Source organism: Acomys russatus, chromosome 19, assembly GCF_903995435.1.
Source record: "Acomys russatus chromosome 19, mAcoRus1.1, whole genome shotgun sequence".
Classification (NCBI taxonomy): Eukaryota; Metazoa; Chordata; class Mammalia; order Rodentia; family Muridae; genus Acomys; species Acomys russatus.
In genome coordinates this window covers 58847298-58870968 of record NC_067155.1, presented here as the reverse complement: position 1 = coordinate 58870968, position 23671 = coordinate 58847298, and the positions used below count along the sequence as shown (strand labels likewise).

General features: G+C 48.6%; 1 protein-coding gene across 1 annotated transcript in view; it reads left to right on the top strand.

Annotated features, from left to right (window-relative positions):
• Positions 1-17093: 17093 nt before the first annotated feature.
• Ksr2 (kinase suppressor of ras 2) overlaps positions 17094-23671 on the top strand; it is a 333604-nt gene continuing 327026 nt past the window's right edge. Inside the window, exon 1 of the mRNA XM_051161630.1 lies at positions 17094-17289. Within this exon, the coding sequence (XP_051017587.1) occupies positions 17110-17289 (180 nt within the window). The 5' untranslated portion in view covers positions 17094-17109. The remainder of the gene's footprint in view (positions 17290-23671) is intronic.

Below are 23671 nucleotides of genomic sequence, written 5' to 3'. Positions count from 1 at the left end.
GAGCCAGGCAACCGCCATCTTGGGGAGTTCAGCTGTGTCCACTTACAGAAGAATTGCCCCAGCTGTTCTGACTGACTGTTTACATCCCCTCATGGAAGACCCTCTCCTAAGTACCCTTTGGCTCCCTACAACTTAGTGTGTGCAACTCAGCCTTAATGGCACATGGCCTGGCGGGGGCTGAGGGAGCATCTAGAAGAAAGACTAGGAGACAGGAGTCGGGGGTCCATCTCTGCAGCTATGGGAAAACCTTCACCCTGCTTGGTAAATCCTTTCCGGAGGAAGGAGCACCCACATCCACACCACTGTAAGTAACTCTCACCTATGCTCTGTAAGGAAGCCCAGTAAATTCACTGGTTCCCCAGAGCGATCTTTGGCAGGGGAATCATGCCTTGGTTTGTCATCAGAACCTTAGGGGGAGGTGACAACCTTAGGGAATCAATCAACACCAGGCTACATGAGACCCTGTCTCAAACAAAACAAAACACATCACAGAAGAAGGGAGCCAGATAGGGCTCTAGGGAAGACAGCGCCCCCGGCTCTCAGCTTCCCCTGTAAGGCGACTTGAATATTGGTTCTTCAGATCATTAACATGCTGCTTTCCTCACTTTGCTCAGGGAAGCTTTTGATGATACCTTTTTTTGTCTTTTATTCCCCCCCCCCCCCACCCCCAGAGCTGTCGACCAAACCCAGGGCCTTGCACTTGCTAAGCAAACGCTCTACCACTGAGCTAAATCCCCAACCCCATGATACCTTCTCTCTCTCTCTCTCTCTCTCTCTCTCTCTCTCTCTCTCTCTCTCTTTGAAACCTTCTCTTTAACAAGCGCAAGCACATTAAACTCATATCGACTGAGTGATGGCTGTGAAGGCTAGACACAGTGACATAGCTAATGCATCACAGTCTGTGCCACACTCCCCTCCCTTCTACCACTCTCTGATCATCTCTCTCTGTCTCTCTCTCTCTGTCTCTCTGTCTCTGTCTCTCTCTGTCTCCCTGTCTCTCTCTGTCTCTCTGTCTCTCTCTCTCTCTCTCTCTCTATATATATATATATATCTGCACCCAAATGAACACCTATACTCTCACTCTCTCTCTCTCTCTCTCTCTCTCTCTCTCTCTTTCACACACACACACACACACACACACACACACACACACACACACACACGGGTTCACACAAAGAAACACACGCACACTCGAACACAGAAGGGACAGTTTCTAGTAGAACTTCAAGTGTACCTGCTGATCAGGTTTTTATGGACACAGTGTCACGTGCCTGCAGCCATTTGAGATCAGAACATCATGATAACCTCTGCCTGGATTGTCCCGTAAACCATAAGCAGATAAAAGCATTCAAACCATGTCTGTCTTTACCCTGGGTCCCCGGCTCTGCGATTCACCCAGCTTTGACTTTTCTTAAGATAAAGCAGGACAAATTGGCAGTGGTGGTGCAGACCTTGAATCCCAGCACTGGGGAGGCAGAGGCAGGCAGATCTCGAGAGTTCAAGGCCAGCCTGGTCAACAGAGCAAGTTCCAGGACAGCTGGGGCTGCACAGAGAAACTATCCAAACCAAAACTAAAACAAAAGCAAAGGTAAACCAGGATCATTCTGGCCAGGATAAAACCACCTTTGTCCTAACCTGTAACAAGCTCTGGCTTGTAGTAGTGGTCCCCTGGTCTTGCTACTCTCCGGGGACAAGCTGGGATTAAAGGCCCATGTCACCGTGCCCAGCCTTGCTTCTCTTTGTTCTTATAAAATCTCAGGGTGGGTCCTCATACACTAGAGTTAGGTGCTTGGCACGAAGAGTTTGTTTGGGTGATGTTGTAGTCAGCCCTGAGAACCTCATCTGTGTCCCTGGATGTTGACTTAGCTGAATGAGGAAAGATGATGCTCTGTCACTGAGCACCACATACCAGGTGCCTGTAACACTGGCTCAAAGGAAGCACTCAACACAGCTGAGTGAACAGTTGGATGGATGGATGGATGATGCCAGATGACATTCGTTAGGCTGTGGTCCAGACGATGTTCCGAGTGTTTTGTGTTTACCGCACACACGGGCTATGGCTCAACTTAGGCGTTTCCATCTCTAGGATGGGTTTGTAAGAGGATGCTCATTTGTGATGGGGTTGGAAATAATGTAACTCCTTAACTAAGCCAAGGGTCTATAACAGAGCATCATGTCACACTCAGTCGTTGCAAGAAACCCAAGCTATCCTCTTGCCCTCTTGTTGCAGATATACTAAGTGGTTTCTCTTTTGGCATAGGTGGGGGCGGGGGCGCCATGAGGGGGGTGGTAGAATGAGATCTTACCAAGAGTCTGTTTTCCAAGCCCCAGCACTCAGCTGTGACACCAGCTCAACTCTAGGTTGGCAGCAGTCGCAGCAGCCACGTCCCCTGGGACATTGTTAGAAATGGTGAATTACCTTCCCCTACTCCAAACTCATCAAGTCTGGCACTCAGGGGGGCAGTGGCCCCACCTGTGGTGCGATAAGTCCACCAAGGGATCCCAACTCACTTAAGTGTGAATCCCGGCGTCTTCACTATATTGCTCCTTCTTCTTCAAGAAGAGAGTGAGACAAAGGACAGCAGGTGGTCACTTCAGTTACGTCTGTAGTAATTACTTGTCTTGTGGCTGTAGCAAAATATCCAGAAAAAAAGCATCATCCTAAGGGATACAAGTGTCTATTTTGCCCCCTGGTTTAAGGGTGTGATGGTCCGAGGTGGTGAAGGAGGCATGGCAGCAGGCAAGTGAGGCAGCTGGAAACACTGGACTTTCAGTCAAGAGGCAGAGGGAGGTGAATGTTGGTGCACGGCTTGCTCCCTCCTTTTTATGGTTCCGGACCCCAGCCCATGCAAGGGTGCCACCCACAGCCCATACAAGGATGCTGCCCACATTTAGGGCGGGTCTTCTCATTTCCATTAATATAACCTAGACATTCCTTCACAGACATGCCAGAGGTTTCTCCCCTACATTATTCTAATTCTGCCAAGTTGACAACCCATGTTACCCAGCTCGCTTCCTTAGAGGCTGCTGTGTTTTAGTCTTGGGTTGAGTATGACCCCCTGGGTTCACACGTTGGAAGTATGGCCCTCTGCATTGAAAGGGTGACAGTATTGGATGGACCCTTTTAATGGACTGAGTTCAAAGCCATTACATTTTCCAGGGTATTTCTCTAGGGAGGGTTGGTGTCACCATGCACAAGGGGTTAGTTACTGTCTCATGGAGCTTTTTGTTTGTTTGTTTGTTTTTAGACTTAAAAAAAAAAAAGATTTAAGTATACAGTGTATGTACCCCTACAGGCCAGAAGAGGGCACCAGATCTCATTACAGATGGTTGTGAGCTACTATGTGGTTGCTGGGAATTGAACTCAAGACCTTTGGAAGAGCAGACAGTGCTCTTAACCACTGAGCCATCTCTCCAGCCTTAGCTCATGGCGCTTTTACAAAGGAAGTCTGACTTCTGGTTCTGTCTGGCTTTCTCTCCAACCATGATGACAACACCATTTGTCCTCACCAGAAGCCCAATGGACAGGGACAATTATAGATTTTTCAACTTCCCAAACTGTGACTGAATAAACCTTGCTTTGCGCGTGACCCAGCATTTTATTATAACCACAGGACACAGACTAGCATAAAGGGCTAAAGGGACAGGACACTGCTACCATGCCCACTTCAACTGACTGGGCTGCTTCGGTCAGCTGTTCACATTGTGTTTGTTTTTGGAAAACTGGCTTGCCTTAAAGTTCTATTTGATTACATGTCTCCTCGGGTGGTGATTCCATTCTGGTTTGGTCAGATGTGTTGGGCCTAACTTCAAGAATTTAGTCTCAGACAGTACCCTGTGCCATCAAGCTTGACTTAGCAATGCTCACTGGAACATTCTGTAAAAACAAAGATGTCTTATTAAGGGTCCTGGGTGTGTAGGAGGGGTGGCTTATTTCCACTTTGGCTATTATTTGGAGATATAATCCTTTTGGTAAGTTACTTAGTGTGCCTTTGGACCTCAATATTGGCATCTGAAAAATGGGTTCAGGTGGTTTAGGATTAAATCTCTTGGGAAGGGGCTGGAGAGATGGCTCAGGGCCTAGCGGAGGACTGCAGTTCAGCTCCCATCACCTATATCAGGTGGCTCACAAACATCTGTAACTCCAACTATAGAGGGATCTGGCACCCTCTTCTGGCCTCTAAAAGTATTGACACTTACATGCATACACACACACACACAGACACACAGACACACACACACACACACACACACACACACACACAGATATACACACACAATTATAATAAAAGTAAAATTATTTTTAAGAAGAGTAGCTAAGAAGCTTTAAAAATCCCTCTGGGGCTGGGTGGTGGTGGTGACACACACCTTTGATTTGAGTAGTCATGAAGGCAGAGGCAGGTAGATCGCTGTGAGTTCGAGGCCAGCCTGGTCTACAAAGTGAGTCCAGGACAGTCAAAGCTACACAGAGAAACCCTGTCTGGAAAAAACTTTGGTTTTGACCTAAACAAAACAAAACAAAAATCCCTCTGACACAAACCGCCCTCCCTATCTCCCTTCCTTCCTTCCTTCCTTTCTTTTTTTTTGAGACAAGAGTCCAAGTCTGAGTCATGTGACAGGGAGTGCCTGCTGGTCAGGCCAGTTAGGAGAGCTCTGGATTCAGGTACAAGCCACTGCAGATAGAAAATAGTTTTTGGTTTAAGTTTGTTTTGTGGTGTGTGTGTGAAGGGGGTGGATGTGAGTGTGTGGGTGCACACAGGCTTTCTCACCCCTGCATGTACATGAGGCAGAGGTTGACTGATGGGACTGAGGGGGCCCAGTTTTGTCCCCCTTCTTTTCCTTGAAGTGGGTCAGGAGGTTGTACAGAAACTGGCCCAAAATGTTGGAAGAGGGCCGTTGACCCGTTAGCGCTTGCTTTTTGCGGTCTGTTGGAAGCCGTGCCCTTCATTGGTTGGTATTGTTCAGATCTGCAGGGCCTGTGTGTTTGGTTTGGTCTCCAGTTTGGTACTTTCAAAAGGTTGGAACCTTTAAGAGGTGGGACCCAGCCGGTTGTGGTGGCCCACACCTTTAATGCCAGCAGCCGAGGCAGACAGATCACTGTGAGTTCAAGGCCAGCCTGATCTACAAATGGAGTCCAGGGCAGCCAGGGCTACACAGAGAAACCCTGTTTTGGAAAAATTAAAAAGAAAAAGAAAGAAAGATAAATAAATAAATACATAAATAAAAAGAGGTGCGGCTTGGTGGCAGGTCTTTAGGTGATTGGTGGGTGTACCCTTTAAGAGGATTGTGAGAAACCAGGCTCTTCCTATCTCTCCTCACTTCATGACTACCTTGTAGTGAACAGCTTTACAATGCCACACATTTAGTTTGGGTTTCTCTGAGGGCTGAACAGACTGTGATTTACACTGGCTGGGAGCCTCTTAGAAGCGGGGCTTGAGTCCCGGGGTCTGTCTGTGAATGGGAAATTCAGTTGCTAAGCCCCCGGATACTGGTGGATTGCGAGCACAAGACAGCCGAGATAACATAGAGAGAAAGAAAATTAGATCTCGGTAGACGAGCGATATAGGATCGAGACGACGAGAAATATCTACCGATCAACTCCCCTCACTCCCTCCCCCCACCCCCTCCCTATCCTCCCTCCCCCTCTCTCTCCCCCTCTCTCACATACCCCCTCCCAACCAACCCACCCCCACCCCCCCCCCTCCACACCCCCCCCCCCCCCCCCCCTCTCTCTCTCTCTCTCTCTCTCTCTCTCTCTCTCTCTCCTCCCCCCCACTGCTCTCACCCCCCTTCTCTCTAAAGCCCTGCGGGTGGTTTAACAGTTCAATTGCGGTTCCCAGTTCTTAGGCTTTCCTGCTCCCTGGGGTTGGGCAAGCCCGGCACCCCAGAACTCTAAGGCTTAATTGCTTGGTGGAAGGGGCAGTTCCCTCTTGTGCTGAGTCTGCACCAGAAAACGCTGCCCTTAATTCTCAGCCGGTTGTTTTGTCACACTAAGAAAAGACCCTCCCGGCCGGGGAAATTGAAAGAGAAAAAAAAAATCTGCTTTTTGGAGTTTTCTTCATTCCTCCTACTTTGATTCAGTATCATCGCCTTGGGCTACAAGCTCCGGAGGGACTGTGATTAAGAAAGACAAAAGGGTTTTAAGGAGCCAAGCTCCTCTTGGGCTGCTTTAGGCTTTGGTTAGGTATGGACTTGTGCTGACTGTACACAAACAAGTGGCCGGTGGTCCTGGGTTCTATAAGGAAGCAGGCTGAGCAAGCCCAGGGAGCAAGCCAGTGAGCAGCACCCCTCCGCCGCCTCTGAGTCAGCTCCTGCCTCCAGGTTCCTGCCCTGCATGAGTTCCTGTCCTGACTGCCTTCTACAATTGACTATGATGTGGAAGTGTGAGCCGAATAAACTCTTTTCCCTCTTTCCTTCCCAACTTGCTTTTGGTCATGGTGTTCATCAAGGCAGTAGTAACCCAAACTAAGACAACCTCTTACTGCTCTCCCACCCACATCAGTGCTTTCAACCCAGAAAGTTCATAAGTTCATATGTATGTATGTATGTATGTATGTATGTATGACATGTGTGCAGTTTTAGTCTTTGGGCATTTCATACATGCATATAATCTATTTTGATCATATCTACCTGCATCCCCTCCATCCAACTCCTCTCCCTGCTCCCTAAACATGTCTTCCTCCCAACTTTATACTTTTTGTCAAAAACTGACTGAGTCCAACTAATGCTGCCCACTAGTGCATGGACGTAGAGCCAGGGATGGCCCATGGGAAGTCTACCAGAGGCCAGCATTCCAGAAAGTTCCCTTTTAAACTTTTAAAGATTTTTTTTTAAATTTTATGCATGTGAGTGTTTTGCCTCTGTGTGTGTGTGTGTGTGTGTGTGTGTGTGTGTGTCCATGGAGGTTAGAGCAGGGCACTGGATCCCCCTGGAAATGGCATTACAGACAGTTGTGAGCCATCATGTGTGTGCTGGGAACTGAACCCAGGTCCTTTGCAAGAGTAGCCAGCGCTCTTAACCTCTGAGCCATCTCTCTTTTAAAAGAGAATTTAAAAGGAAAACACAAAGAACTAGACTATCTTCCGAATCTGAGCAATGTGGCAGACTGTGGAAGATTAAAATATTGTTTCAAATATTTGTTATTATGAAGATTGGACAATAATGTCCCGGGAAAAGTTCTGAAATTTAAAGATTACTTCAAGTACATATAGCTCAACAAAAAGTCATATTATTCTGAAGGGGTAGCTCACGTGTTAGTAAGATATGCTTTTCTTTGCTTTAGTCTTAGTATTTTTTGTTTGTTTTAAGATTTATTTATTATGTATACAGCGTCTGCCTGCATATATACCCACAGGCCAGGAGAGGCACCAGATCACATTATAGATGGTTGTGAGCTACCATGTGGTTGCTGGGAATTGAACTCAGGATCTTTGGAAGAGCAGCCTGTGCTCTTAACCTCTGAGCCATCTCTCAGCCCTTGTTTGTTTATTTAAGGAGCATTTGGTCTAAAACAAGCAGTTCAGGACATCATAGTCCGGCAAACATTGACCTGAGCTGGCAATTACAGGCTAGCTTTGTTCTGTGCCGATTAATTAATTGTCCTCTTAATGCTAAATTCTAATTGATTCCTAGTTTTGATGCATAACTTCTCATCTTCTTCTGTTGCTCAGATGATTTGAAATTCTAATTGAGGATTAATTTTGCAAAATTAACCCATAAAAGGGCATCGTTGAACCCACTTTCCATTGCATAACTCCAAAATGCCGGGGAGGTGCTTTGGCATATTGGAAAGTCAGAGAACTCAGCTCCATACGTTCATCTTTCCAAATGTCCCATCTGCTTCAGCACCAAGGAGGCCTGCAGTGGTTAAAGCTTGCTGTACTCAAATGTAGAAAAGTCAACAAGATCAACTTGGCGAAATCAAGGTCTCGTTAGGGCTGAAAAACAATGAGTAGGGTCAGAAGGGAGACCAAGGCAGCATCAGACACAAGAAAAGAGCACCACTGTCTTCTGTCCTCACCCACTCCTAAATTGCCACACCAGGAGAAAGTGCTCACAGGGCCGAAGGCCGGGTCATCTTTTATCAAAGTGCCATAATCCACTCTTAGCTCTCAGGTCACACCATCCTTAAGCAAGCTTTCTCTTCCGTGGGAAACAGTTTCATAAACCAAGCAGAAGCTGCTCCTTACGTGGGAAAAGGCTCTCCTGTGGTTTATTTATATGGTGGTGAAGTCGTAGCCTTGATAAAAAGAATGCTGAGTGGTCACGTCAACGCATCTCTGCTTTCGGCTCACTGGCACAGAAATGGTGGAGGGAAGAAAAGCTCACTTGCTCTGATGAAAGGCCTGAAGAGAGCACCCTAAGTGAGCACAGATTTCTTTTGGTTCGTGCTTTTGGGGGTTCAGCCTGTGTCCATTCTGTTCCATTGATGCTGGGTTGATTGGGAGCCATACGGCAGGGGTAGGGGGTAGGCGTAAGGGGGTAGGATGGAGATGGAGGGATGGAGGATAGAGAAGTCAGGTCATTTCCACTCACAAGTTTCATCCCCATTGTCCAGAGAAGAAAAGTGTTCAATAGTCTTACCCAGCTATGAACCCCAAAAGTTATATAATGGTGAGTGTCATGGCCTAATATAAGCACAAGGGTCCTCATCACTGAAAGGGGGGGCTGAGCAAGTCAGATGAAGAGAGGGATCATGGGTGTAGAGTTTGGTATGATGGACCAAGTCTTTAGAATTTTCTTTTGAGACAGGCTGTCATTTTGTAGCCCAGGCTGGCCTGGAATTCATAATCCTCCTTGGTCTCCTGAGCACTGGGGTTACACAGGCAAGAGCCACCGCACCAGGATGAAGGGGAACTGTTTTAGTTTATTCAGTTTTAAATCTTTTATTAAAAGGAAAGAAGCGGGGGAAGACATTTCGTCTCTGCCTTTTGGCTAAAATCAAGAACGAAAAAGAAAAGCCCACATCCCTCCTTGTCGTGATCAAAATACAATGTGTTTGACATTTGCCAAGGAAGGCTAACCTGCTGTCAGTTCCAATGGTGCAGACAAGCCCAAGACACGGAGTTCTATGACATGTCTCCCTGGATAGTTTTCCGTTCCCATTTTCTTCAAAGAAAATGAAAGCCCAAAACTTGTAGGCCGTTAAAAAGCCTGTGCTCAGCCAGGCAGTGGTGGTGCACTCCTTTAATCCCAGCACTTGGGAGGCAGAGGCAGGTGGATCTCTGAGTTCGAGACCAGCCTGGTCTACAGAGAGAGTTCCAGGACAGCCAGGGCTACACAGAGAAAGCCTGTCTCAGAAAAGCCTGTGTTGAGGGCTGGAAGACGCTATGGCGGTAACATGCTTGCTGTGTAAGTGTGAGTGCTAGAGCTAGGTATGCGGTGTGAGCCTTGTGATCCTAGATCTGTGGAAGCAAACAGGAGGATTCCTGGGTGTCACAGGACAAGCCAGGTTAGCAGAATCCATGAGCTCCAGGGTCAGTGGGAGACCCTGTCTCAAAAATAAGGTGAAGGGCTGGAGAGATGGCTCAGAGAGGTTAAGAGCACTGCCTGCTCTTCCAAAGGTCCTGAGTTCAATTCCCAGCAACCACATGGTGGCTCACAACCAAAAACCAAAACCGAAACCAAAACCAAACCAAAACCAAAACCAAAACCAAAACAAACAAAAGAAAGAAAGAAAAAGAAAAAAAAGAAAAGAAAAGAAAGAAAGAAAAGAAAAGGAAATAGTTGATTCCAGGAAAGTCATGAGCTGGGGATAAGAGGGAATTGGGCCCTCCTGGGTTGCTGTTTGGGGAGTGAAATGGATCATCTGCTGAGAGAAACAGTTCAATAATATCTCAAGAAGCTACACCCAGAAGAACCATTTAACCAGCAGGCCCGATGCTGGGGACATATACTGACAAGGAGTAACAATGGGGTAATGCTTGTAGAAGACACAAGGCATTAACTGAAAATCTCAGGGCGGGGAACAGGTTACCTTCCTATGAGCTGTTGGCTATGGTGTCCCAGAGGACCCCCTCCATCCCAACAAGACAGGCTGCTACCACTTACTGTTCTTGGTTTCCCAACCAAAACAAGACCCTATTGCTCAATAAATACATCATACACTTTGATGGCGGGACACAGAGACACCAAGCTGGACCTAAGTTGGAAGCTTCCTCCCTGCTGGCTAGCTTTCAGAGTGTTGAAAAGTGTGGTGTAGGCCTGGCAGGAAGACAGATCAGCAGCAGCCTTACCCAGCTGTGAGCCCTGGGCACTACCAGTGTAATAGTGGCACTGCTGTTATTGGGTCAGACAACCGCTTTCTGATTGAACTTGAGGCCTGCTCCACAAGAGGGAATTCACACCTGGCACTGTCAACCTGGTCGAAACCCCATAGCTGGCGAGGTTATAAGCCCTAGGGCAGAACCCAGTAGTGTTGTTTTCTAGCTGGACAGGCTATAAAACTGACTTGTAGTAGGATGCCCTTAGGGTGCAGGTGGTTTTTTTCCTTCCGTCCCTTAGCTCCCGGAATAATGACTTATGAGACTCATTAAATATACAAATACCTAGGCCGTATAGCCTAGGCCCTTCTCAGACTAGCTCAAAAGTTAAAATAAACCATTATACTAATTTACATTTTGCCACGTGTCTGCTTATCTGAGCTCAGGTACCACAATACCAACTTCAATTTCCTCATGTCTTGCCAGCTGAGTCTCACGTGCCTGGCACCAGAATCCTCTCTGCCTGCCGGAAGTCCCGCCTACTTCCTGCCTCAGCCATAGGCCATAGGATTATTTTTAATTGACAGGTGTTGCATCCATGCAATACACAAGAGACTCCTTCTACATTGACTTCTAGATATTTATGTTTCCACTCGTACGTTAGTGCTACCTCAGCCTTGGTCAGAGAAACATCTCCGAGCAGTGGGCAGCAGGCTCAGCTCCAAATGTGACATCTGTGTCTCCTCCTCCAACGCTCAGGGACCATCGCTTGAAGAGGGGCTGGAAAGCATGTAAGAGCCCAGAGACGACAAGGAGTGCAGGATATGATATAGCCGTTGCGCACATGAACCCTTAGCAGCTGTAGTTACCTATTTAAGACCTGTACATGATGGGGACCCAGTATGGTCAGGGGAGGGCTCAGGAGACCCCTCCCCAACCCGAGAAGCTGGTAGCAGCTAGCGGTTGCCCTTGCTCCAGTGTGTAACCCCCACACCCATGCTCATGCCAACAGCCCTAATCAAATTCAGTGGGTTACGCACCTAGATAAAGGAGTAGCAGGAAGGACGTAGTGGGAAGAGAAAGGGTTTGGTGAAAGTGGAGTGAAGATAAAAGACATTTGACTGTGATCAAATATATACACGTATTAAATTGTCAAGGAATAAAACAACAACAACAACAACAACAACAACAACAACAACAACAACAACAACAACAACCAACACTTGGGCACCTGGAGAGATGGCTAGCAGTTAAGAACACTGGCTCCTCTTCCAGAGGACCCAGGTTCCATTTCCGGCACTCACTTGGCGGCTCTCAACTCTTTGTAATTGGTTTTAGGGCACCTATCGCCCCCTTCTGGTCGCCATGGGCACTGCATGCACGTGGTGCACGTGGACGAAAAGGTGGAGGTAGGTTGTGTGGCTGATAAGGCTTGATCGGAACTTTCAATGAGGTCTCTCCGCTGTGTGTCTTTGGGGGCTTGGAGGGTGGCCCTTCTGTCCTGGGTGCTGTGACTGAAAACACCCCAAAAGGGGAAACTCTAGAAAAACTGTTTTTCTTGATGTCAGAGAAACCTGCAAGATTAAAGAGAGGAACATTTTGCTTGTTCTTATCAAAGCTATTTTTAAAGTCATTTATATTTGGGGTTTCAGTTGAGTTGGAACAGAATCACAGTCCCTGTGCAGCTGTGAGAAATTTGGTGGCATCTTGGGGGCTGTGGCTTTGAGATTCCACTCCATCTGAAAAATTGGTAGGAAGGGGAGGGGGGAGAAAAAAGTTCAAAAAGAAACAGCCTGGGGAGACAGTGAAGGCATCGGCGATGGCAAGAGAGGCTGGGATTCATCTCAGTCAGAGACGTGTCTTAGCATACCCAGATGCCCGGGCTTTACCCCCAGCACTGTGTAAACCATCTGTGCTGGCACATGCCTGTCATCCTATCACTAGGGAGGCAGAGGCAGGAGGATCAGAAGTTCAAGGTCCTTTTTGGCTGCATAGCATGTTTAAGAAGTCGGTGTTGGCTGGTCCTGTGCAGCTCCAAGAGGAGGGCCCCTTTGCTTCCCAATCTAGCATTATCCAGCTTGCGAGCCCAGGCAGTTTGGAAAACCTTGAGGGAGGCCAGCTCATCACCAACGGAGCAGGATATTGAGTGTCACCTTTCTGGTGTCCCAGAGTTTCAGCTAACCCTCAAAGGTGAAATTCCTCTTCCATGAAGAGGCGGCCAGACTTGTCCCTTGACCAGCTGTAACTATCAACCTCCCGCCTCTACACGATAAGGTCAAGATCTTATCCAGAAGTTTCTCTGACAGGCCTATCCTGTTCCCCAGGGGCCCGGTGGCAACTCTTTCAAAGCATGCTTGGGCTTAAGCCATCCGGAAAAGACTCAGCCAAGAGGGACAGCCTTCCAGCAAGGGGCTCTGGGAGCTGTGGGGGTGCTTCAGAGGGCAAGGGTGGAAGCAGGCGCATGGGACATCATCACCGTGTACCTGAGCCCCGACAGGGTTCCCAGATCTCTAGGTCTCAAAAGGTTCCCTGTGTGCCTCTTGGCTCAGCAGGTCGGTGACAGGACACAGCGAGGCAGCTGACAGACATTGTGTGCCCACCAGTTCTCAGTGAGGATGGCCCTTTAGGTGCTCAGCCCTGCAAGTAAGTGATGGGGAGCAGGCTGGGAAGGAGGCTTCGACACTCGCATGGAACTCAATGCAATCTCCTGAACCATCTGGGGTTGCATCTCAGCCCTGGAAGGGTAGAGGGAGCAGGGTCATGAGTTTCAAGTTATCCTCTGTTATACAGCAAGTTCTAGGCTATAGGCTACAAAAGACCCTGGGGAGGGAGGGAGGGAGAAGGAGAGAGAGAGAGAGAGAGAGATTTTTACTAATCGACCCCCTTCCTACTAGTTGTTAGAACTGCCTGAGCAGACCAAGGCATGGTTACAAAGACTCTCCAGGAGAACAGCTTGGGCTATGACATCAGGCACGATGACCAAAGTAACTGTAATGGGTGCCTGTGAACACAACATTGGATCCCTCAGCATGGTCAATGGCAACTCACATAGGACCGGGCACCTGGAAGCAGATATCTTGCTTGCCCCACTCCCAACAAGTTCCTCTCAGCTGTCTACATCACATTAAAAACCCCATGTGCTGTGTCTAATGGCAGATAACATGGTACCTGACTGCTAGGAAGGTTCTGAAAGAGTACTTAAGGGGCTTGCAATAAGGCTCAGGGGTAAAGGTGCTTGCTGCCAAACCTAAGGATCTGAGTTCGATCCCCAGGACATACATTGTGGAAGGAGAGGTTTCATTCCTGAAAGATATCCACTCTGTATTACACATGTACCACACACACACATGCGCATGCGCACACAAATTCCATATGCACATTCATGTGCACACACAATAAATACATATAATAAAGATTAATAAAAAATGAAAAGACAATTATTTTTAAAAAAAAAGCATTTCTCATATAGAGTGGTGGTACCCATAATATGGGCCGTTTTCAAATAGGACAAAGGTGCACTTTGCTATTGTGATAGCCAGTTGATGATATGATTATTTTCACTGTCTAACTTCAATGGAAGTTATCTTTGATGACAACCAGAGAAGCCATTTGGAATAATATCAAACCTGCCCCTGTCATCACTTCTGACTCCTGCTAAACTCTCTTATTAGAGATCTGTGGAAGACACCAGGACCGGAGGGACCACATTTCAGGACTCTGGAGACAGAAGAATTATAAGGGGGTAAGCTGATATGGGTGCCCAGAAAGAGGCTGAGAACATAAACTTTCACCAGGTATGTGGACTGTCGCTGAGGGGCTGGGCCTGGGCAGAGACACCAGAGAACCACCACCTCCTCCTCTTCTTCCTCCTCCTCTTCCTCCATTTTGTTTTGGTTTTGAGACAGGGTTTCACATGTAGCTCTGGCTGTCCTGGAACTCCTCCGTCTTTCTTTCTTTCTTTTTTAAGATTTATTTATTATTATGAATACAGTGCTCTGTCTGCATGTACACCCGCAGCGCGTCTTTCTTTCTTTCTTTCTTTCTTTCTTTTTAAAGATTTATTTATTATTATGAATACAGTGCTCTGTCTGCATGTACACCCGCAGGGCAGAAGAGGACATCAGATCACATTATAAGATGGTTGTGAGCTACCATGTGGTTGCTGCGAATTGAACTTCAGACCTCTGGAAAAACAGTCAGTGTTCTTAACCTCCGAGCCATCTCTCCAGCCCACTCCTCTGTCTTTCAAGGGATGGGATTAAAGGTGTACAATAGCATTGTCAGGTTTGTTGTTGTTGTTTTGTTTTGTTTTCAAGACAGGGTTTCATTGTGTAGCCTTGGTTGTCCTGGAACTGTAAACCAGTCTATCGTGGAACTCAGAGACCTGCCTGCCTCTGCCTCCTGAGTGATGGGTAAGGATAAAGAAGTGTACTGCCATCACCTGCTTCTCTCTCTTTCTCTCTCTCTTGAGGGCATTTTACTGTGTTGCCAGGCTGACTTCAAGCTCCTCTGCTGAAGCAATCCTCCTGCCCCAAGCCTCCTAAGTGGCTGGGACTTCAGGTACGTGGTCACACCAGCCTACTCATTAGTGTAAGCACAGCCTGTGGGCAGTTCATTCGCGGTACTGTTTGACCTGCCAGTCAGAGATGGGAGGCCTCCGTGAGATGATATTTGACTTTACCCTGAATGGCGAGAAAGAAGTCGGAGAGAAGAGATGTAGGGTGAAGCGTGGTCTGGGCAGAGTTTGTATGGAGGACACAGATTTAATCAGGAGTTGGTATAGCTCTCTCGAATGAGCCAGATAGTAAATATTTTAGCTCCCATGAGCCATGGCATCTCTGCTGCAACCACTGGCTTTTCAACAGGGCAAAAGTAGCCATGCACCATACACTAGTGAGTGGTAATCATTAGGTTCCAGCCTCTCCAGATGCCACTCTCATAATAAAGCCCTCAGGGGGCAATTCAGTTTAGTTTCTTTCTATCCAAACTATAATACCCTTAATCTCATTCTTTCTTCCTTCCTTCCTTAGACCCAGAGGTCCATCTGCCTCTGCCTCCCTAGTGCTGGGATTAAAGGTGTGTATCATCACATGTGTCTAAGAAGAAGGGCTCGTATTATTTTATAACAGGCTGGTGGTGCTGGGTCAGCGAGTACAGACACCTCAGTTCAATTCCTGGAACCCAGGGTGGAAGGAGAGAATTGACTTCACCAGCTGTGCTCTGAGAGCTCACAGGCCCGCTGTGCTGCACCTGTCCGTCTCCCTCCCACCCACCCCCATTAATTAATAAAGAGCGTATTGGTAACATAGGCAATCCAGTAAAACTTGACTAACTGTTCATAGTGAAATGTGAATTTTTTACAAGAGTCCCCTTGTCACAAAGTATTCTTCCCCGCCCTCAACTTCTTTAAAATGTACTAGGTGTTCTTTACTCTAGGAAGTACCCTAGGTGGCTGACAAGGGGCAGGGTGGTGGCTGGAATTAGACTCCACAGGTCCTTGTGGGACGTGGTAGCAAAGGCAAAGCCTCCTATTTCCCTGCAAATGGACCCTAGCTAGATCAGGCCCAGGTAGTCGTCGTCGTCGCCCCACATCCGCCCCAACTCAAGGAAATCCATCAAGGTTTGTTTCCCTGCACCCCCAGCTCCACCCCCACCAAAGCCACAAGAAGACACCCGCAAAGCCAGGCGCGGCGCACAGACTTAGAGCCCTGCAAGCCTGGCGCGCACCTGCTCCCGGGCCCCCGCGCACCTGCTGAGCTGCGCTCCGGCCTCGTCTCGCGAGATCCGGGCTGGCGTAGTGGCCCCCACCCCCACCCAGGCCACCGAGTACCTCTCCCCGCCCCCGGGCCTGGCCTCCCGGCCACCTCGGGGACCAGAGCGGCCCCCCTCCTCACCCCCACCGCACCGTAGCGGCTGCGCTTCGCACGCGAGCCCCTCAGTCCCGAGGGACCCCGCCTCCCGGTTTAGAGGGTGGCCCGGCGGGCAGGTGCACGCGCCGCCTGCCGCCAGCGGGTCCCATGCGCACCCGGGGTGGGGGGACCCGGGGACCGGCTGCGCGCTCTGCGCCTCACCGCGCTGCATCCCTCGCTCCGCTCCCCACCCCGCCCTGTGATTGACAGGCAAGATGTCGGTGTGGAGCGAGGCAGGAGCGGTAGCTGCAGCCGTCATCCCTGGAGCCTGGCGGCGGCGGCAGCAGCAACAGCAGCAGCAGCGACAGCAGCGTTGTTGCGGGGAGCAGACCGCAGCCAGCCGCAGTGGGCGCCGCAGCCGTGCCAGTCGTGCGCACGGCATCCTGAGGGCGCGCTGAGCGCGGGGACCCGCGGACCATGCCGTGTCACCGCGACCGGGAGGCGGGCAGGCATGCTCCTTTTTGACATAAAAGCCAGCCGGCCAAATAGATTTATATACATATAATTCCGCCCTTCACGGAGCCGGTGTGCGAAGCGTGAGCTCTATTTCCCTCTGCCTCCTCCTTCTACTCCTCCTCCTCCCCTTTCCTCCTCCTCACCCTCCTCCTCTTTCTCCTCCTCCTAAGTGTACAGACTGCACCCTACCACCTGGTTGGCTTCTGACAAACGGGCATCTCTCCCTTTTTAGGGACCAGAGACACAGAGAAAGAGAAAGGAGAGAGAGAGAAGAGAGAGGGACATTCTAATGCAGACTGCCTGATACTCCCCCCCCCCAAAATAATAATAAATTTTGGCTCTTGTCCCCTCCTCCAACCCCCACCCCCTCAAGCTTGTGTGAGATGTTGGGTTTCTTCAGGAGACACTGCTGAGAAGTCGCAGTGGTTGGAGAGGCGTAGGGGGGTGGACTCCCTCTACCTCCACTCCCTCCCCCCTTTTTTCTTTCTGGGAGGAGGTGGAGGAGGAGGAGGAGGAGGGGAAGGGGGGTTGCAAAGCAAGCGATGGATGAGGAAAACATGACGAAAAGCGAGGAACAGCAACCTCTGAGTTTGCAAAAAGCCTTGCAGCAGTGCGAGCTGGTTCAGAACATGATCGACTTGAGCATCTCCAATCTGGAAGGGCTTAGGACGAAGTGTGCAGCTTCTAACGACCTCACACAGAAGGAGATCAGGACCCTGGAGGTAAGTGTTGCCTGGGGTGGGGGTGGGGGTGTTCTTCCTTCCCTTCCCCTGCTCCAGTCTGTCTCCATCCCTTTGGGATTCCGTTTGTTGAGGGAGGGCCTGGGGAGGGGAAGGGGTAAAGCAGGTGGACACGAATGATGCGCTATGATTTATCACCTGGCAAGAACCAGCGCGGATGTCTCTTCCCTTCCCAGTGCGGCTGTTGTCTGGGCTCTGCCGGCCGGGTGGTGGTGGCAGCAGTAATAATTGTAGCTGTTGCCATGTTTATTTTTTTCCTGTGGGAGGAGGGAGTTCTTTTTATTATTATTATTATTATTATTATTATTATTATTATTATTATTATTATTATTATTATTCCCCTCCTCTCTCTTGTTTGGGGATTTGTTTATATGCCACGGGGGCTTGTGTTAAGGAGCTGCAGGGAACCCACGTGACCTTGTGCGTTCTGCAGGTGGTCAAAGGTGGTTTGGGCTGGTTGGACAGGGCTGCCTGAGTGGAAAGACTCGACCCTTTGCTCTGTGTCTCATCCACCTTTTCCCCAATATACACCTTAGGAAACCAGATGCACCCGGAGGGGGGAAAAATCTCCAGGGAAGTGCCCGTTTCTAACACTACCGTTTGCTGTAAGGGGGTCGATTGCAGGCCCAAAATGTGTAGAAAAGAAACAATGTTATGGTTGCCTGGAGTGGTTCTTGCACTAGGTGGCGTGGGGAATGTCCTCTTGGGCCGTCTGGGTGAGACTTGGTGCATAGGGGGCCAGGAGAAGGAGTTACTGTGGCTTTCTTCTCTCCAACAGAACTTGAGGGGAGTTGGAGGCAGTTTTGGGGGGAGACTGTGGTAGCGATGGCTACAAAGTTACTACAAAGAAATGGAAGGAACTATTTTCCTTCAAAGGCCATCTCCCCTTCCCCTCCCTCTCCACCCCTCCCCCGATCCCCAAGCTTTCAGGGTTTTGGGAAAGGCCTGGTGTTCTGAAATCCTCTAGTTACCCACCTTGTTCAAAACGTCAGCCTCTTCAGCCCCTCCACCTTCTGTCCCTGAAAATGGCCCAGCTACCCACATTGCATGATTTAATTTGGGAATTCCCACTAGCAGGCATTTGCCAGGGAGTGGTGGCTGTGGAGCTCAGAGCAAAGGAGGGTCAGTTCCCCTATTGGTGGCTTGGCCTGGGTGTCATGGAGCTTGGTGGTCCTGCTGGTCCCTGGCTTGACTTGTGTGAGTTCCTGAAGCCGGAAGCCTTTTCTTCAGTCTGCATGGGTGCGCCTCTCTGATTCGCTTCCCAGGCCTTGTGTTTCTTCTCCTCCATGGTTTTCGATTTGGTCGGGTGTCAGCATGCTGCAGGAAGCTGCCATTGGAAAAGAGGAGTTTGCGTGTGTTTATTTTAATATGGCGCTTGCCACCCTCGGATACGTGTCTGTGCTCACCTGTCAGGTGGTAACCGGATCCAGGGCATGAAATAAGATGAATGTTAACGTGGGACGTGTGTTGGGAGGCGTAGGCATTGCCTGTCTCAGAGTTGATGGTGGTGGGGCCCTTGGCTAACGTTTGCAGCTAGAAGAAAAAAAAAAGTGTAGCATGTGTTAGCCCAGCCCTGGTCTCTCTCTGCACAGGGCCCAGAAAAGATTTGGTTTGGAACTATACTTGGGAAAGCTTACATAGATAGGCCCTGACGACCACCACTCTCTGTCACCAGGAGCCCCTGTGTTAGGCTGAGTATTAACAGCTTAAGTTGCTTAGAAGTTTCCTTCTGTTCCTCCCTATGGTGTTCCATCCTGTGGATCACTCACTGACTCCCACTCCCGGGAGAGTGGTGATTGACCCAGCTGAGCACTCTGTGCCTGGGGTGGAGCTCAGTGGTAGAGTACTTCTGCACAAGGCCTTGAGTTCAGTCCCCAGCACTGGGCAAACACACCAACAAACAGTGGGCACTTGGTTCTGTTTTGTCTCTCTGCAAAGTGTTTTATATTTGAAACTGGGGGGAGGGACGACGAAGTGCTGATGTGCTGGTCAGGACGTTGGGATCATGACTGTCTTAGTTAGGGTTACTATTGCTGTGGTGAAACACTGAAAATGCAAGCTACTGAGGAAAGGCTTGATTTGGCCTATGCTTCCACAGCCCTGTTCATCTTTGAAGGAAGTGAGGACAGGAAGTCAAGCAGGGCAGGAACCTGGAGGTAGGAGCTGGTGCAGAGGCCATGGAGGGGTGCTGCTTCTTGGCTTGCTCCCCATGGCTTGCTCAGTCTTCCTCCTTTCTTTCTTTCTTGCTTTTTTTCTTTCTTTCTTTTTTCAGTCTGCGTTCTTATAGAACCCAGTACCACCAGCGCAGGGATGGCCCCACCCACAATGGGCTGGGCCCTCCCCCCTCAATCACTAATTAAGAAAATATCTTACATCTTTAATCCGAGCACTCTGGGAAGCAGAGGCAGGCAGATCGATGTGAGTTGGAGGCCAGCCTGGTCTGCAAAGAGTCCAGGACAGCCAAGGCTGCACAGAGAGACCTTGTCTCAAAAACAAAACAAAACAAAAACAAAAACAAAAAACCCAACCCCCCCCCCCCAAAAAAAAAGAAAGAAAAAGAAAAGAAGAAAACACCTTACGGAAGTATATTATGGAGGCATTTTCTCAATGGAGGTTCCTTTCCCCCCCACAGATAACTCAAGCTGGTGTCACGTTGACATAAAACAAGCCAGCACAATAGAGAGTCCATCTTTTTCTAAACTTCTCAGACTGAGGGTTGCACAGGACACACCAGCCACTTGGTCCATATTGCCCAGTGACTGTTCTGGAGCATTTTGCCAATTTCAGCTTCCTAATTCCCATGAACCCGGGGGCAGGAGAGGAGCACTGGGAAGGGGATGGTCCTGCCACACTACATGTTTGCATCCACCAAGTTTTCAACCCTAATAGCTATCAAGGTTGATACCCGAAAGCCTCACAGTGGTGCTGGCTAAAGAGTGGATTCCCAGCATCTCATGGCCACATTTCCAATTTCTCTGAAATCAGAGAGAGGGCCCAGGAATCTGCATTTCATAAGCAGTGTGTTTTTGTGTGTAATTTTTCTTTGGTGGGACTGGGAGTTGAACCCAGGACCTTGTGTTTCCGACTCAGGTTTTGAGAGGGACACTATATGAATGACTAATCCAAGCTGGGTGTGGAGGTGCATACCTGTAATTCTAGCACTTGGGATGCTAGGAGGGGAGGCTGGAGCATCAGAGGCCAGCCCGGGCCACGTAGTGACACTGTGCCTCAAATTCAAAAGGAAAAGAGGGCTGGGTTGTAGCTCGGTGGTGGAGTTCTTGCTTAATATATCCTGTTCAGCACCCTGAACTTGGAAAAAAAAAATACAACAACACAACCAACCAATAGCAACAACAACAACAACAAAAAAAGACAACAGAACCCCAAATTCATTAGGACATAAACGTTATGTTCTGGCTATTTATTTGTTTTAACCTCATCTTGAATTTTCAGTACTGTACGTGTGAGTTTTGGGTTTTCAGGGATTAAACTCAGGTCATCAGGTTTTCAAGGCAAGTGTTTCTACTCACTGAGTCATCTTGCCAGCCCATGTGTATATTTAGGTGGTTTATTTGGCTTGTGGTTCTGGTCCAAGGTTGATGGGCTGCATCTGATGGCTGTATCCATCTTGTGAGACAGAATGACAAGGTGGCTCAAGGCATCACATGTTGAGAGACAAGTTCTCTGTTGTTTCTATTTAATGGTGACAAATCCCTGCTTACAAGTACCAGGGTCGCCAAGAGATTGAACAGACCATCCCGAAGACACTGATGATAATTAGTGTGTATTCTTGAAGAAGCAAAAATACTTAACATGAACTTGGCCTTAACGAAGCATGCTTCTTGGATAGGGAGGAAATGTTAACATCACAGCAAAGGGACAATGAAATCCAAACACTCACTCCTTTGGGAGATGGCAGAGGAAGTTCTGATGGCCTTTCTGTGATGGTTACAAGATGGCCTTTATAGCTCCAGCAGTCACATCTGCATTCAAGGCAGGAAAGAGGAGGACCCTGTGAGTGTGGAGGGATGGAGGTTCATTTTTTATTTTTATATTTATTTATTTACTTATTTATTGTTTCGGACACAAATGCTTTCCCCATGGCAACCCTCTTTCCCATCAGCAATGTTCAGTTATGATTTCTTGGTTACAGTAGGGTCAACTGTTCTAGGTGCAAGGGAGGCTGGAGAGAAGTAGGAAACCCATCATTTTCCTTGCTGGTATGAGCTCTGTGCTGAACAATATAAAATCAAGGTTCTGCTTTCATGGGGGAAGGTACCAGTGGACGCTGTTGGGTCACCCACCAGTAACGGCATCCCCATAGTTTCTTGGTAGGCGTTTTGATGGAGAAGAAAGTCCATATGCTTTGCAGTTTGAGGCAGGCTGGCTTCCAAACTGTTCTACTTTACCTTGAATACAAATGTAAGCATTTTAACCCAAGTTGACAATTATAAGATAGCAATTCCTGCCTCAGTGGGTGGTTGTAAGGATCACCAAGGGTGACACTTTTAAAAGACACTAACAAAGTGTCAAACCAGAACTAAGCAGACAGTAGCCTCAGGGCAGGTTATATTAGTTACTTTCCCTTTGCTGTGACAGAATACTGATGAAAACTACTTAAAAAGGAAAGAGGTTATTATTGCGCTTTATTTTTAATTCTTATTTATTTTTATACTTTTTCCACTTGGAGAACTGGAAGTAGAATCCCATCCCTTTCTCCCCATTCCCTTCCTCATGCCAGCCACTCCCAGCTGGTGGCGCATGTCTTTAATTCTAGCGCTGAGGAGACAGAGGCAGGTGGCTCTCTGGTGAGTTCCATGTTAGCCAGAGTCACATAGTGAGGCCCTGTCTCAAAAACAACAAGAGCCCCAGCCCATCAGGATGAGAAAGCATGGGGAAAGAAACATTAGACAGCTGCCCCTAGTCAGGAAACAGTACAGGCATCAAACTTCGGGACTTACCCCCACAGTGACCGCTTCCATCAACAAAGCTCCACCTTCTAAAGCCTATCAGATTAGTTACCTTGGGGTTCATCAGTAGCGAAATTTCAGTTACGAAGTAGCAATGAACTCTTTTTGTTTGTTTTTCGAGACAGGGTTTCTCTCTGTAGCCTTTGCTGTTCTGGAACTTGTTCTGTAGACCAGGCTGGCCTGGAACTCACAGAGATCCACCTGCCTCTGCCTCCCAAATGCTGGGATTAAACGCATGTGCCACCACCATCCGGCTGCAATGAAATCATTTTATCATTGGTGGGTGGTGGGGTATGGGTGGTGAGGGTGGTGGGGGGTTTGGTGTGTGTGTGTGTGTGTGTGTGTGTGTGTGTGTGTGTCAGTGTCAGTACAACATGAGGAACTGAACTGAAGGACCGTGGCGTTAGAGAACCACTGTTTTAAACGTTCCACAGCCTTCTAAAACAGTGCCACTGATTGGGGATTGGGGATCAAGTGTTCAAACACATGAGCCTGTCGGGGGAACGCTTCACATTGGAACCCTAGCGGTGATGGTGGCCAGGAGATGAGTGTGTTTGGTAGAAGCCCGACTGGATGGGACCTTAGCTCTGTCCTGGAAGCCGATGTTCAACAAATATTCTATTGACAAAATCAATTCCGTGGTGAAGGGGTTTGGGACACAGTCAGTGCAGGACGCCTCAGAGCTTTCTCTGTGCTGTCTGTGCACATTGTGGCTCTGGGAGAGGACAGAGCCTGGGGTGTTGTCCTTTCTTCGGGATCACCCTGGAGGGGAATTATTCCATAGAATCCACCTGGGGAAACTTAGCCAGGCAGTCAGGGAGGCCTGCTTGCCTGGGGAGCTAGGGCTTTGGAAAGGAAAGGCTGAGAAATGGAAAGGGTGGCGACCCTGCGGCTCTCTGGGCCTCACAGCACTGCTTAGAGATTGGTTTGCTCAGATCATGCCTGATGGAGTGTCACAGGAAGTGAACTTAAGTCCCTGGTTCCTGGGGTCTTACTTAGCATGGTGTGTGTGTGTGTGTGTGTGTGTGTGTGTGTGTGTGTGTGTGTGTTGCTGATCACTTTCATCTCCTTGTAGAAGGAGACAGATGTCTTCAGAACCTTTAGAGTGAGTACAGACGAAAGATGATTGACAGCAAGTCTGATGGCAGTTTATGGCAGGAGCTAGCCAGCCTTGCCTAAGATACGTTAGGCTTTGTGGTCCCCAAGTTTCACAGACACCCTACTGAGTTATCATAGCCTGTAGCAGCCATGGGCCACAATGAGGTGTGGGCATGCAGGGATGCTTCCCAATAAAACTTTATTTGTGGCCCCTGAATTTTGAGTTTGATATCATTTTTCACATGCATACGATGGTGCATCCTTTTATTTTTATTTGTTTTAATACATACACACAT